This window comes from Halichoerus grypus, chromosome 3 (assembly GCF_964656455.1).
Source record: "Halichoerus grypus chromosome 3, mHalGry1.hap1.1, whole genome shotgun sequence".
Taxonomy (NCBI): domain Eukaryota; kingdom Metazoa; phylum Chordata; class Mammalia; order Carnivora; family Phocidae; genus Halichoerus; species Halichoerus grypus.
Window position 1 is genome coordinate 39054067 of NC_135714.1, and position 15029 is coordinate 39069095.

A 15029-nucleotide genomic window follows, 5' to 3' on the forward strand; every position below is an offset into this window, starting at 1 on the left:
ACCATTCATTACTTGTACAATGATTGGTAAGGAACTACTTCCCTAACAAACATCCTCGGAGTGCACACACTACAGAATTGAATCCTCACATACCTCCTTCATTCTCTCTTAAAAAACCAGGACTCATAATATCTGAGATTTGGAAGTATCAAAGATGGTCTACCGTATAGATAATTCTCCTCCTCAGTGTCTCCAGTAACTGCTTTCTCAGTCTATGTTTGAATATGACCAATGATGAACATGCTACCTCAAGAAGAGGTTAAAATAATCTTCAGATACTGAAAGGTGTAAAAAAGTTCTCCTTAAGTTGAACGTGAATTCATCTTATTGCAAACTCTATACCTTAGACCTTACCCTTTGTCCTAGCCTCTGAAGCCACAGAGCATATATCAATTCCCTCATCCATACAGATGACTTTTAGTCCTTTAAGGATAACTATAATTTTTCTAATAAAGTTTTTCTTTTCTGGATAGATGGTCTCAAGTGTTTCAAAAAACCTTCATGTACCACGATTTTAAGTTCCTGTTCATTCTTTTTTGGTTTGGCTCCAATTTGTTTAAGTATTTCTTATATTTGGCAGCCAAAAGTAAAATTACTACTAAATTAAATTAACTAAAAAGATTTAATGAATGAAAACAGAATTAGAACTACCCATTGCTTGAAACACTGCATTTCTACCAACAAAACAAGACTGAATCACCATACTGCTGACTCAGGTCACATTTGGCAAATCAAAACAACTAAATATTTTTCATACAAATTACTTTTGGCATATCTCTCATATCTTTTATATTAAATTGGTTTTATTTAAATAAAAACCCTTTACCTAGGTTATCTCTGCTCAGTTTATTTTGCTTCATTTGGTCCATCACTGTAATTTGCTGTAAAATAATTTTAAACTTTGACTGTATTATATTAATATTAAACATATCACAGATCTGATGAGCATATGAGCATAATATGCATGAAAGAATATTTGTTAAAGTTTGGGCCAAAACCAGAATCACAGAGACCTCCTTTCTGGCTAACATAAATTCATCTGGTTTTGGTTATTAACCCAGCTATGACCCAAATAACTATATGATTTGTCCACATTTTTCTCCACTTTATCCACAAAGACAATATGAGGCACTTATCATGCTGAAAAGAAGAAACAACAATGTGTTTCAACACAACCTCCTCATCTAGGTCTAGGTACCCTATATAGCATGGAAAGTTGGTCTGAAATTGTTCTTTATGAATCCTACTGATCATGAGTCTCTTTTCAAAATGTTTTTTAAGTGCTCTTTTAATAGCACATTATAGATTTTACCCCTGGAGGCAGAATCTTATTTACCAATCTCAGGAAGACTACAAAGTCTAGAAAGTTCTAGCCAAAAATAGATGTTGAATACATACTACTCCACTACTTAAGACATTTAATGATTCACAGCTCTAGTTAATTAAATTATCAATGTAGTGTTTTTACATATTATGTGGATGTTTGTACTATACTAAGTTAATGTAAAAATACAATTTTTTGACAATGTATTCTTAAAATAACAGAAATTTTAGATATATATTATGAAGAATAAGCATTTCTATTCAAAAAATGAGATAAAAAACATACATGCCCATAAACAGATTCTCACCTTTAACTGCCAATCAAAATCCTGTAGCTGTGCAGAAGAAATGTCAACTATTTCTTCTAACAGAGCCTGCTTGATTTCATCTTTCCTACTTTTCAAGCATTTCATGACAGCTTGTTGATGAAATGAATTCAACTGATTCAACTGCTGAAATATCTATGAAAATAAAAATAAACAGAAAATAAGCGAAAGGGTCTTTGTTTAAAATGTACACACACAGCTCCACTCCCCTTTCATAAAACCTTTAAAATGACAGTTAAAAAAATATATATATTTCTGTCTCTATGAAAAGAATAAGATGAGAATGCATAACTAACAAACGAGATTTTCTTTTTTAAGATTTTATTTATTTATTTGACAGAGAGAGACACAGCGAGAGAAGGAACACAAGCAAAGGGAGTGAGAGAGGGAGAAGCAGGCCTCCTGCTGAGCAGGGAGCCCGATGTGGGGCTCGATCCCAGGACCCTGGGATCATGACCTGAGCCGAAGGCAGATGCTTAATGACTGAGCCACCCAGGCGCCCCCAAACAAGAGATTTTAACAAATTTTTGCAAAACAGAAATGAGAAGGACTGACTGATGAAGCAGCATGGAAGCAAAGACCACTAAAGCTGGTATAGTTATTTTAATATCAGACAGTGTAGCCTTTAAGGCAAGAAGTATTATGAGAAATAAAGAAGGCCCAAGGGCCATTCAACTGAAAGAACAATCATTAACTTGTGTGCACCTAATATATATTCAAAATATATAAAACAACACAACTTGGCAGAACTAAAAGGAGAAATGGATAAATCTACCTTCATAATTAGAATGTTGACACATCTCCCAGTAACTGACAGAAAAAGAAAAAAAAATCAGTAAAGATAAAGAAGTGAAAAACACTATCTCCCTTAAACCTAACTGACATATAGAACATTGTGTTCAACAACTACAGAACACATATTATTTTCAAAAATATGTGGATCATTCACCAAAATGAACCATATGATGAGCCATGTAGCAAATCACAACAGATTTCAAAGGACTGAAATCAAACTATTTATATTTTTTTACCATGGTGTAATTAAATCATAACTGATAAAAAAATTCCAAATATTTGAAAATTATACAACATAGTAACATAGTACTATGAAAGAAATAAAATCAATCTTAAACTCTTCCAGAGAATAAGAGAAAAAATACTTCCTAATTCATTTTATTAGACCAGAATAAAACTTGACATCCTGACAAGGACATTACAGAAAAGAAAAACTATGAGCCAATATCACACAAGAACAGATGCAAAAATCCTAAATAAAATACTGGCAAATCAAATTTAGAGATACATAAAAAGATAACACATCATGACCAAGTGGCATTTATTTTGGCAATGCAAGGTTAGTTTAGCATTTAAAAATCCAATGAAAGACACCACATCAACAAAATAAAGGAGAACAAAATAACAAATTTAGGGAAAGAGCATTTAAAGAAAATTCAATACCTATTAATGATAACAATTCTCAGTAAAGTAGGAACTGTAGGAAATTTCTTTAATCTGATAGTCGATATCTAGAAAATCATACAGCCAACACAACAAATGATAAAATAGTGAATACATTCTCCCTAAGGTCAGGAATAAGACTGATTTTTTTTTCAACACTGTTTTAAAGATGTTAGCCAGTGCAATAAGGTAAGGAAAAAAAAGATATTAAAATTTAACAAGAAAATAATTGTACATCAAAAAAATACCATTTTATAAGCCATTAAATAAAATTTTTAAAGACTGTTAAGCATGGGGTTAAAGATATAAAATTGGCGGTGTTTCTACATACTAGCAATAAACAATTGGAGAACAAAATTTAAAAACATCAAAAATATCAATTACTTAGAAATAAATCTAACAAAATACTTGCAAGACCTCTATACTAAAAACTACAAAATGTTAGAGAAATTGAAGTAATCCAAACAAATGGAATGTTATACCATGTTCATGGATTGGGAGGATTAATATTAAGCTGTAAATTTTTCCCAAAATAATCTAGAGATTCAGTGCAATCCCCATGCTATGAACTTAAGTATGTCACCCCAAAATTCCTATGTTGCAATCCTAACCTTCATTGTGATGATATTTAAAGATGGGGCCTCTGAGAAGTAATTAGGTTTAATAGGTCATAAGGGTTGGAGCCCTCATGATAGGATTAGTACCCTTATAAAAAGAGACACAAGAGAGCATGGCTTCTGTCCCTCTCCCCTCATCAATGTGAGAAACACAAGAAGGTAGTCCACAGCCAGGAAAAAGGCCCTCAACAGGGAATCAAATCAGTCAGCACCTTTATCTTGGACTCACCAGCCTCTAGTATTGTGAGAAATAAATTCTTGTTGTTTAAGCTACCCAGTGTATAGTATTTTGGTGTGGCAGCCCAGCAGGTTTTTTGGTTGAAATTGACAAGCTGATTTTAAAATGTACATGAAAATACAGAGGACCTAGAATAGCCAAAGCAATCTTGGAGAAGCATGAAGTTAAAGGTCTTCTACTGCCAGATATCAAGACTTTATGTAACATAGCTTTAATTCTACAGTAATTAAGACAGTGTAGTACTGAGAAATATAGACAAACTAATGGAGCAGAATTAAGAGTCCAGATACAGGGGCACCTGGGTGGCTCAGTCGGTTAAGTGTCTGCCTTCGGCTCAGGTCATGATCCCAGCATCCTGGGATCAAGCCCCACATTGGGCTCCCTGCTCAGTGGGGAGCCTGCTTCTCCCTCTCCTGCACCCCCCCGTCTGTGAGTGCTCTTTCTTGCTCTGTCAAATAAATAAATAAAATCTTAAAAAAAAAAGTCCAGATACATACATATACAGTGACCTGATTTACGACAAAGGCTGCACAGAAATTCTATGGGAGCAAGGACGGTCATTTCAATAAACGCTACTGGGTCAGTTGGCTATTGACGTGAAAAAATGTGAACTCGACCCTTACTCCACACACACATATTAATTCAAAATGCATCAGTAACATAAATGTGAGAGCTTCTACAAGAAAACTAACAAACACATCTTCATGACTTTGGCACAAATATTTCTTAAACATGACTTTAATAGCACTAACCACCAAAAGAAATATTGACAAAGCTGGACTTGATTAAAATTCAGAACTTCTGTTCACAAAAAGACACCATTAAGAGTGAAAAGGGGAGCCACATAATGAGAGAAGATATTTAAAATACATATATCTAACAAAGAACTCCCACCCAGAATACCATCCAAATCAAAATGAACATATATAACTACATTTTTTTTAAAAGTAGGCAACCTATACAAACATGCCAAAATAATTTTTGACCAAGGTACAAAAGCAATTCAATGGAAGGATACTCCATGACCCTATAATTTCATGTCAAGATGTCTATCCAAGAAAAGTTGGCTAATATGTGGACAAGGAGACATGTACAAAATATTTGTAGAAGTACTATACATTAAAGAGGCAATGATCTAATAGTTCATCAGGAGGGGGCTGGAAAAATAAGTCCTGCTAATTCCTATCATCAAATACTGTAAGAGTTAAAATACAGGAACCAGATCTACATTTACCAACACTGATAAGTCTAAAACACAACATTCCATAAAAAAATTACAAAGGGATACATGTTATCATTCACAAGTTACATGTTTAGCTCAAATAATTGTATATATTGCTTACAATGTAAATAGTCATACAATATAGACTACAAAACATGTACACCAACTTCACAAGTGGTGATCTCTTGGGGAAGGATGGCATGCCCAGGTGGTATTTAGGTATATCTGTAATGTCTTGTTTCTAAAACAAACACACAAACCTGTAATGCATAAAGATGTTAACAACTGTTTAATTGTGATAATGGGAGTGTAGGTGTCAGTTATATAACTTTTAGTTTTCTTCTACATGATTTAAATGTGTCACAATTTTAAAAACACAAACAACCAAAACTATAAAAAATAAGAACTTCCACAATCAGATTTGCCTACTCACAATTATGAGGTTTTCGTTGTAATATAATATATACTTATTGGGGGCGCCTGGGTGGCTGTCAGTTAAGCATCTGCCTTCGCATGATCCCAGGGTCCTGGGATTCAGCCGAATCAGGCTCCCTGCTCAACCGGGAGTCTGCTTCTCCCTCTCCCTCTGCCCTTTCCCTCCCCCACCCCCACCCCCATTCCTGATCTCTCATGTTCTCTCTCTCTCTCTCTCAAATAAATGAATAAAATATTTTAAAAAATGTATATATATATATGTGTGTGTGTGTGTGTGTATATATATATATATACATATATACTTACTGATGATGGCTCTTGTATAATATAGTGCCCTAAAGACCAACTTAAGAAAAACCTGAAAACAATTTATTATTTATTATAAGGTACAGAAAATTGGAGTGAAGTTACCTCTTCATCAGATAAATTTTTACCAACTACAGCTTTGAAAAATTTGGTAATATCTTCTAGAACATTCTTCCATTCTGTTGAATCCCAAACACTGTGATAATCCTGGTGGAGAGGATAAGCTCGGCCACAAATGCCATCAATTATTTTGTGAAGAAGCTAGAGAGAAAAGGAAATAAATGAATTATAAGTAAACTTATAAAAAAGATTTATCTTCCTTGTAGGAAACAAATATAGTTGGGACAAGCTCATGTTATCTACAAAAGCAGCAGAGGTTGAAATATAACTATTTTTAACATTATTCACATTAATTAAAAATTAAAGCTCCAATAAAAATCCCAGACTTTCTATAATTTTGTCCACCTTCAGGAGCTAAAATAATTTCATAGATACACTGTTGTTTCCCCAATATTCATGAAAGGAAGATGGTGAATATAAAGGTTTCACCTTGGTATTACTCAGACATTGTATTTATACCAATAATCTAAAAAACGTATGACTTTTAGACTAAAGGTATTTTTTACCATAGATCGACAAACTTCATTTCCCTTTACTTCCATTTTCACAGCATTCATACTCACTTCTTTTGGTCCACTCCAAGAAAGCAGTCAGTACCTTTCTTTTTCTTTTTTACATTCCTTTATCTCTACCCTACCTTAGCATCAGCAATGGAAGTCCTAACACATACATAACTGAACATAGTTATTAACACTGAATTTTGGAATAAAACTATCTAGTTTGAATCCTAGTTCCACCACTTAACTAGTTTTATCAAGTTATTTAAATGGTCTGTGCCTGTTTCCTCATGTATAAAATGAGAATATCATCTACCCCCATAATGTTGTAAGGATTAAATGAGTACATGCAAATTTACTTGGCACATTCCTGGCATGTATAAAACACTTAAACATTGCTAGCCATTATCATACTTCTTATTATTATTATTATTATTATCACTATTACCACCACTACCACCACCACTACTACTTCTGGTATTATGTTCCATGTGTTTAACATACATTAAGTGAGTGCCTACTATGCCAGCACTATACTAGACAAATTATTAATATGGTTTTCTCTCCCAGGGAATATTTGTGTCCTGTAAAAAGAGTATCTGAATCCAAATAATTTGGAAATGAATTTAAGCAACAAGTCTTCCAACTCTTTCCCCCTGAACCATATTCTACTCCATTTTAAGCAATAACTCTCTCTATAACACTACACATATCAGAATAGAAATGAGAAACTGGTAACCCCACTTCCAAATAATGGCTAATGCACTATGTGAACAGACTTTTTATTTACCATAAGTCAACAAACATTCTCAATTTGAAATTCATTCAAAATTCTCTACACGTATCCCGTCTTATCCCAAACTGCCCCCAGGCTAAAGCCAAACCCAGAACTCTAACTAAAAAATAAAAGTGTTACCTTTTTGGATGTAAATGTTTTTATTCATTCATTTATCCATTCATTTATAAATGTTTGTATTCATATATACAAATATGTAATGAGCACCTTAACCAATTGTTAAACAAGTTAATGGAAATACAAAGCAAAAATAGCCATAATAACTACCATTTATGGAGCCCGAACTGAGTACCAAGCACTGTGCTCATCCTCGCTACAACCCCATGAGGTAAGTATTGTTATTATCCCCATTTCACAAATGAGAAACTGAGGATAAACAAGATTAAGTTTCTACCATATCAGAGCTTTAGTCCACTAGAGAAAGACAAACATACAAATACGTAAATGCAATTTAGAATGACTGGAGCTATATTATAAGTTTACAGAAGATACAAAGGAGCACAGACAGGAAGAAGGGAAAGGGCTGTTTTAAAAGGATGAGTAGCTGGCCATCGAAATAGAAGAGAAGGGCATTTCTAGTCACAAGCAACAGCATATGCACAGAATGGAAGTGTAAAATCACTTGTTCAATTTGAAAAAAGACAGGATATAAGGCTGGAGAGGTGAGTGGAGGCCAAATCATAAAAGGCGCTGTTTGCAGTGTCTAGGCTCTTTAATTATTTCCACAGGGAAGAAATCTATTCACATATTTGCATTATTTTTCCATAAATTTGCTAACAAGTTGGGAGATAAAAGGAAAGAAAAGGAAAAGAGAGATGGTGAGGTGAGACCAAAGGCCCCCTGCCCTCAGTTTACCAGGAAGAAATCAGGGGGGCCTAAATAATTGAGGACACTCAAAATGGAGGCAGTACAGAGGTAAAAGAGACGTGAAAAGGAGGAGGAACCAAGGATGATACTCAAGATTTTAGGTTGAGTGGCTGGGTAAATGGTGGTCCCCTAAATCAAAAATGAAGTTACAACCACAGGAAGAGTGGTTCTGGGGGGGGAAACGAGTAGTTCAGCCAAGGACACACTGAATTTGAGATACCTGGAGTGTGTCTCAGCAGAAGCCTGACACTCAGGGATGAGATCTTTGGCTGGATGCAGAGACCTAGGTGTCATCAACCTACATGGCGGGAAAGGTTATGGGCCTTATCTAAGAAGTAGACAGAATGAAGACAGGGGCAGAAGCCTGATCCAAAGACTCACGATCAACAGTCTGAACACATGTTCCACCTTTACCACTTACTAGTTTGACACCTCAGGCACATTACTCAAACTCTCTGCTGACATTTCCGTTTCTGCACTGGTAAAATCACAGAAAAGAGCTAAGACAGGTTTTTTTGATCCTGATAAGAATTAAGTAAGTCTATTCTCTTCTATCTCCCCCACACTTTCCCACTGTAAATGGAATAAAGGAAAAAAGAAGACCTAAATGTGGGGCTTATAAAAGCTGCCTACCACAAACCCCTCTATCACATTATGTAGGCGAAGCCCCCACTCCCACCCTTCACCCATTGTGAATGGAACAGAATTGGGACTTACTCAGTGATGCCTATCACTGACACTGAAGGCCAGCCCACCAAAGCTTGGCAACCAGATAACTGCCCCATGGTTGAGCAGATTTTAATATGCATTAATTCCTTCCCTCAGTGAACACTGATTAAGAACCCACCTTGAGCCAGACACAACTCTCCAGAACTAAAGATAAGGTATGTACCCTGAAGGAGTTCAGAAGAGACCAGAGGCAAGGCAACCAGTCAAGAAGTTGTGTAATGAGACCTGAACTGCTGTGGGACAGAGGAGGAGGAGTAAACACATTTATGTATTAATTACAATACAATGAATTAGTAGACTGACTTCTGAGGACAAACAGAACCACAGCTCCCAGAGCTAATAATGAAGCTCCATTTTGCACATGTTGCTTTCTTGTAGGGACAGGCAAATTTCCTTCAGGTCTTTCCTTCTTTTCAGGGGGGGAAAACCCACTTCTCAGTCAGATTTTTCTCTTACAGCAACCACTGGGTTTTCTCCTCCTTTCACAGTTCAGTCAGGATACTTATTAGATGTAATTACTGTCTCCACGTTTGATTTTTCGAACTCAAAACTGCCAGTGCCTTTGGTACCGCGGCTAAACACACAAGCAAGGCATATGAAGACTTGAGCCACCTGACTTCCTACTAAACTGTCTAGCCTTAGTCCCCCTGCTCTGCTCACTCAAATTTCAGCCTCTAAAAATTACAGCAGGTCCTGAAACCTGTGGAGGCTGGTTTCCTTCCTCTAGCTTCGTAGCTGCTATTCCTCTGCCTAAAACACTCTCTTCCTTCTAGACTGTCTGGTTCCTACTCATCCTTCAGAACTCAACCTAGAAATTTAGATGTTCCTTTTCTGCAAAGCCTCTCCTTGCCCCCTCGAATCTGGGGTGCTACCTGTCCCACGAGCTCATTACTGGCTAATTCAGTTTGGTTTCCTTATTAGATAGCAAGCTCCACAGGGGCACAGGCTGTATCTCATTCACCATTTCACCTTATACCATATGGGCACTCAGCACAAGGCAAACTTCAGTGCAAAGCTGGCCGGACGAATGAACAAAGCTGCTTTTCCCAGATCCTCACGGCCAAGTTCCTTCCCAGGCTCCGGGTGTCAGTGTATATGGCACCTCTTAGGGAAAGGCTACCTTACACCACGCTACCTAAAGTAAGTCGCCCAGTTATTGGTAGCACTTACCCATTTTTTTTCTGCCGCCCTCAAGGGGGCAGGGTATACTTCTCTAGGTCACCAGCTTGTCCCCAGCACCTAGCACTGTGCCTAGTGCACAGGGACGGTGAAGGTGTGTACTGTATGAATGAATGAGAGGCTGCAAACCACTGGCTCCACGTTGTAAGATTTCAAATACTATGGTGGCGACTTCGCTCCCCAGCCCAGTCACCGGGTCGCGCGGGCCGCGCTTGGGAGCTGATGGGCCGACCCCACCCGGGTGTGAGCATGACCGGCCGCAAGTCAGCTCGAAAAGCCCCTCGAGGGGCAGCTCCAAGCAGGGGCGCGGAGGTGGCGCCAAAAGCCTCGGCCTCCTCAGCTCTCCAGGGGCCGAAAGGGGCCGGACCCCGGACATCACGCCCATTGCCCCGTCCCTGCCCTGGGCAGCCCGGGTGAGCCCAGCGAAGACATCTCGATCAGACCGGGCCGGACCTGCAGGCCGGGCTGTGCCAGAGCCCCGCCTGCCACGCCGCCTGCGCTCTCCTCACCTGCGGGCCCAGCTCGGCTGGAAGCTTCTGCAGCTGCCACAAGGGCGTCCCCTCTTCCGGCTCCATCCTAGTACGAAGCAGGAACCTCGGTCACATGACAAGGCCCGGTGGCGCCTCTAGGGCGACGGCTCACCCACGTGACTCTCTCGGGTGGGGCGGGGGCCGGGCGGGGAGACGCCGGAGCCTTTGTGCGCGTGCGCAGAGGCACAGCAAACGCTTTCCCGGTAACTAAGGAAAATCCCTTTTCCGGCTGGAATTACTTTGCTAAACACCCTTATTAGGTTGAAGGCAAATTTGCAAATCCTCAAAGCAGTTTACAACTTTGTTCAGAGTTCTATCGAAATTTCTCTGCACTCCGTTGAAAACCAACTAATAAGAGTAACCGTATTGTGAGCTCAGGGCCATTGTCCCTGAGTTTTGGCAAATGTCTCCTACAAAAGTATTCCGATTTGGAAGGGTAAGTAAGGGTTTACCTGTGTGCGATATTCTTTATATAGATTACCTTAAGAAGAAGGTACTATTTTCATGCCCATTTCCAAATAACAAACAAGATCAGAAAAGTCACAAGGATTGTCAGATTTAGCAAATAAAAAGACGGAATGCCCAGTTAAATCCGAAATTTCAGATAAACAACAAAAAATATTTTCTTAGATGTGTGCCCCCTAATTAGTGCATGGGGCATAATTATACTAAAAAACGATTCCTTGTTTATTTGTAAGTGAAACGCAACTGGGCATTCTGTATTTTATGTCAACCCTAAAACTCACGAGAGCTAAGAGGCACAGCCTAAAGTTAAACAGAGTCAGACTCTACAGCCACACTGTTAACACTAAATTAACAAAAAAGCCAAACAGCTTTTCTGTGATTTCTCTCCTCATTGTAGCTGTTACTTTAATCAGGTGCTGGAGAATTTAGTGGGATAAGATAGTTCTGCTATCCAGAAATGCACAAGAAGTGGGAAACAGAAACAGAAATTACTGCCTGATATAAATTTAATAATAAAAGTAGTGAAAACTGATGAAGCATACCAGAGAGGAGAAAGTAATTATGTTAGTCTGTGGACTATGCAAAGAAATACTATTTATTAGTGACATCCTTCAATGTTTAGCTCAAATATCCTTTCTATACTCTGTGCCCCATCTCTTGGTGGTGAAAGCAATTTCTTCCTCCTCTGAATTTTCATGACTGTCCCTCACTTAAAATATTTACCATTTTCTATAGATAGTTATGCACAACAATCATTGCCCCAACTGAATTACCTTATGACACTTTGACTTTGTGCATAGGAGCCCCTCAAGTAATAGGTAAACAAGGAATCTGGAAACTTCCTAGCGAATCTGTCTGTTAGTAAGTCTACTGAGGGTAGAGTCTGTTTTCTAAGAAAAAGCTAGATTTTATATATTGTAAAAATTGGGGTAAAGATATTTATCGAGTATCTACTTTATGCCAAACACTTCATATATTTTCTCTTATTCTCCCTGTAACCTTGTGTTGTGGGTGTTACCCCAACTTTTAAAGATGAGGAAACAAATTTGGTGAAGTAGTATCAACCTTGTCCAAGGTCATATAGGTATTAGTTGCAAAGTTACTGGGCTGAGTCTGTGTTTCACTGGCCCTACAGAGGAAAGAAAGACATTCTGAGGTGATATGACTTCCTAAGGTCATAAAACAGATTACTAAAATAAGGCAAAGAGGCACAGAGAGCAGGACCCAAGATTTAGTCAGAGGACACAGAATTAGGTCCTGATTTCTCTCTCAAGCAACACTAGATATTAGGAAGAATTTGATCTTCCTTTGGAATTTGGTTGTAACAAAACTTAACCTTTAATTGTTGAATCACTGTATTGTATGCCTGAAACTAAAATAACACTGTAGTTTAACTAACTGGAATTAAAATTAAAACTTGAATAAATAACAGTAGTACACACACACACAATCTCAACCTTTAACAAATACAGCTTCTAATAAAGTTCACAAGTTGAGAGTGCTTAATATTTACTTTTTGATAAGTAAGAAGATGTTCTTATGTATGTAATACAAGAGGTTTTCAAAACATTTCTTTCTCTTACAGTCCCATTTTTCTAAGTGTGTTCTAGTTTCCATGTTCCAAATCTTACTTATAGTGATGAAACGTGGACTCTGGAGCTGAACTTCTTAAGTTTAAACCCCAATTAGGCAAATTAGTATCTATGTAATATTGGGCAAGCTATGTTTGCTTCTCTGTGTTTAGGATTCCTCATCTGTAATTAGTTAGAATGTTAGCACAGAATTTAGAGTCATAAGTTCATGTATGTAAAGTTCTTGAAGTCTAGCCTGGCACATAAGAAAAAAAAATTATTAGATTCCCTTGTAAGTGGCCTTCTTTCCTCATTTGTTATCTAGCCAAAGTTTAGTGGGTTCCAGAAAGCAGAGTGTCTTCTTCTTTACCCTCCTAGATACAGTGTTGGAAGGTCTCTGCCTTGGGAATGTGGTCTGCCTCCAAAATCCACCTCGGCTGTTATATAGTGCAGTGGAGGCAATGTAAGTCACTGATCACAGCTGAGAGAAATGTAAAAAAGATCTCAGATAAACCTCACTGAGTGTGCTTGCTGAGCTGAAATTGGAATTCAAAAAGAGTTAATTTGTTGTGTTTTCTTAAGGTTATTTGATTGGAATTTTTTCATTTTGAAGTTGAAGGAGCAAGAAAGAATTTTGTGCACCATGCCCGGGGAGATTTATTCATTCATTCATTCTTTAACAATTACTGGTTAAATATCTACCAAGCTTTAGATACTCGAACGGCTCTGGTATTGCAGGCAGTAAACAATAACTTACCTTCTAGTTGTGTTTGTCAGGACCTCAGATAATGAACAAGTAAGCAAATAATAGCATGTCAACTATGGAGAAGCATCCTAAAGAAAATGAAACAAGGTGATGTAATAGAGAGGGATGGTGGAAATATACTTTAGATTGGTCAAGGAATACATTGCCAAGAAGTGGCATTTACACTAAGGTATAAAGGAGGAGTAGGAGACATGAAGGCAAACATCTGGGGAACGAGAGTTGGGATTAGAATGTAGAGGCCCTGAAGCAGGAGAAAGCCTGCCTTACTCAAGGTAACAACCAAAGGCCTGTGTGGCCAGACCGTAGGTAGTGAGCGAGGCAAGTGTGGTGGAGATGTCAGAGAGGCAGTCAGGGTTTGTTTTTAAGATTTTATTTATTTATTTGTGTGAGAGAGAGAGAGCACATGCAGGGGGAGCGGCAGGCAGAGGGAGAAACAGGCTCCCCACTGAGCAAGAAGTCCCACGTGGGGCTTGATCTAAGGACCCTGGGATCATAACCTGAGCCGAAGGCAGACACTTAACCAACTGAACCACCCAGGCATCCCTAGGCAGGGATTTTAGTCAGGAAATTGACATGAACTAGTCTGCATTTTTAAATGGTTATACTCTGGAAAGCAGTTAGATTTTGGAAAACCAGCTCTTGGGTAGAAGTGTGAAAGCAGGAGAATCCATTTGGGGGTTATTCCAGATTAATCCTAACTAATGTAGGCATTAAAGTTAATATCACCTAATTGCATGTACAGACTGTAGAAATCTAGGGGCCTAGATGATGAGTGGTGGCAGTGGAAACCAGATAAAAATGGAAAGACTCAAAAGGTATTTTGGGTAATGTATAGAATTACTGAATCATTACACTGTACACCTAAAACTAACACTGAATGTTAATTATACTTCACTAAAAAAAGAAAACAATGAACATGTTTAAAATCTCAAAAAAAAAGATATTCTGGAACTATTGAACTAAGATCAATGGAATTTATGGTGGGTTGGATGCTTTTGAAAGAGAAAGAGGATATAGAAATAAAATGCAGACTATAAGACGAGATAAAGCATCTGTCCTCCCAGACAGCTGGAGGTTTTGGGCCCTGGCCAAGGGATAGAGTCATAAACTATAGCTACTGTGTTAGTGAAAACTTTTTGAGGAACAGCATGCTGCATTGGTTCTGGAGTCAGAGTCCATTTATATCCCTGTCACTTACCAGCCAGGCAACTTTGGGAAAATTGCTTAAATTCACTGTACCTCAGTTTCCTTGACTGAAGATAGGGATAAAACTACTGCCCACATGATAAAGTTGCTGTGAAGTTAAAATGAAATAATGCATACAGTGTGTTAACATGGCATCTAGAATGTAGTTTGCCCATAGTAAAGGTTAACCATTATCTTTCTCCAGTATTAGTATTACTTGGAGCACAGGTAGCATGCAGCCCTGGGAACAAAGTGATATACATTCACACATGTACACACATGCCCTGTGCTAATGAGTCTGGTGAGGTGCCTTGATAAATAAGATTCAAGAGAAAAGTGGAGCTGATTCATCCCTGTGAACTCCCATAAGTAACTGACTTGGGCAGTGGCGGTGGGGGA

General features: G+C 38.1%; 1 protein-coding gene across 2 annotated transcripts in view; it reads right to left on the reverse strand.

The window, feature by feature from the left end:
* Nucleotides 1-10744, reverse strand: part of COMMD8 (COMM domain containing 8) — a 29536-nt gene extending 18792 nt beyond the window's left edge. For both annotated transcript variants that reach the window (XM_036071965.2, XM_036071964.2), the window contains exons 1-3: nt 10623-10744; nt 6031-6186; nt 1632-1784 (exon numbers count right to left, since the gene is read on the reverse strand). In XM_036071965.2, the coding sequence (XP_035927858.1) occupies nt 1632-1784; nt 6031-6186; nt 10623-10688 (375 nt within the window). In that variant the 5' untranslated portion in view covers nt 10689-10744. The remainder of the gene's footprint in view (nt 1-1631; nt 1785-6030; nt 6187-10622) is intronic.
* Nucleotides 10745-15029: the final 4285 nt, after the last annotated feature.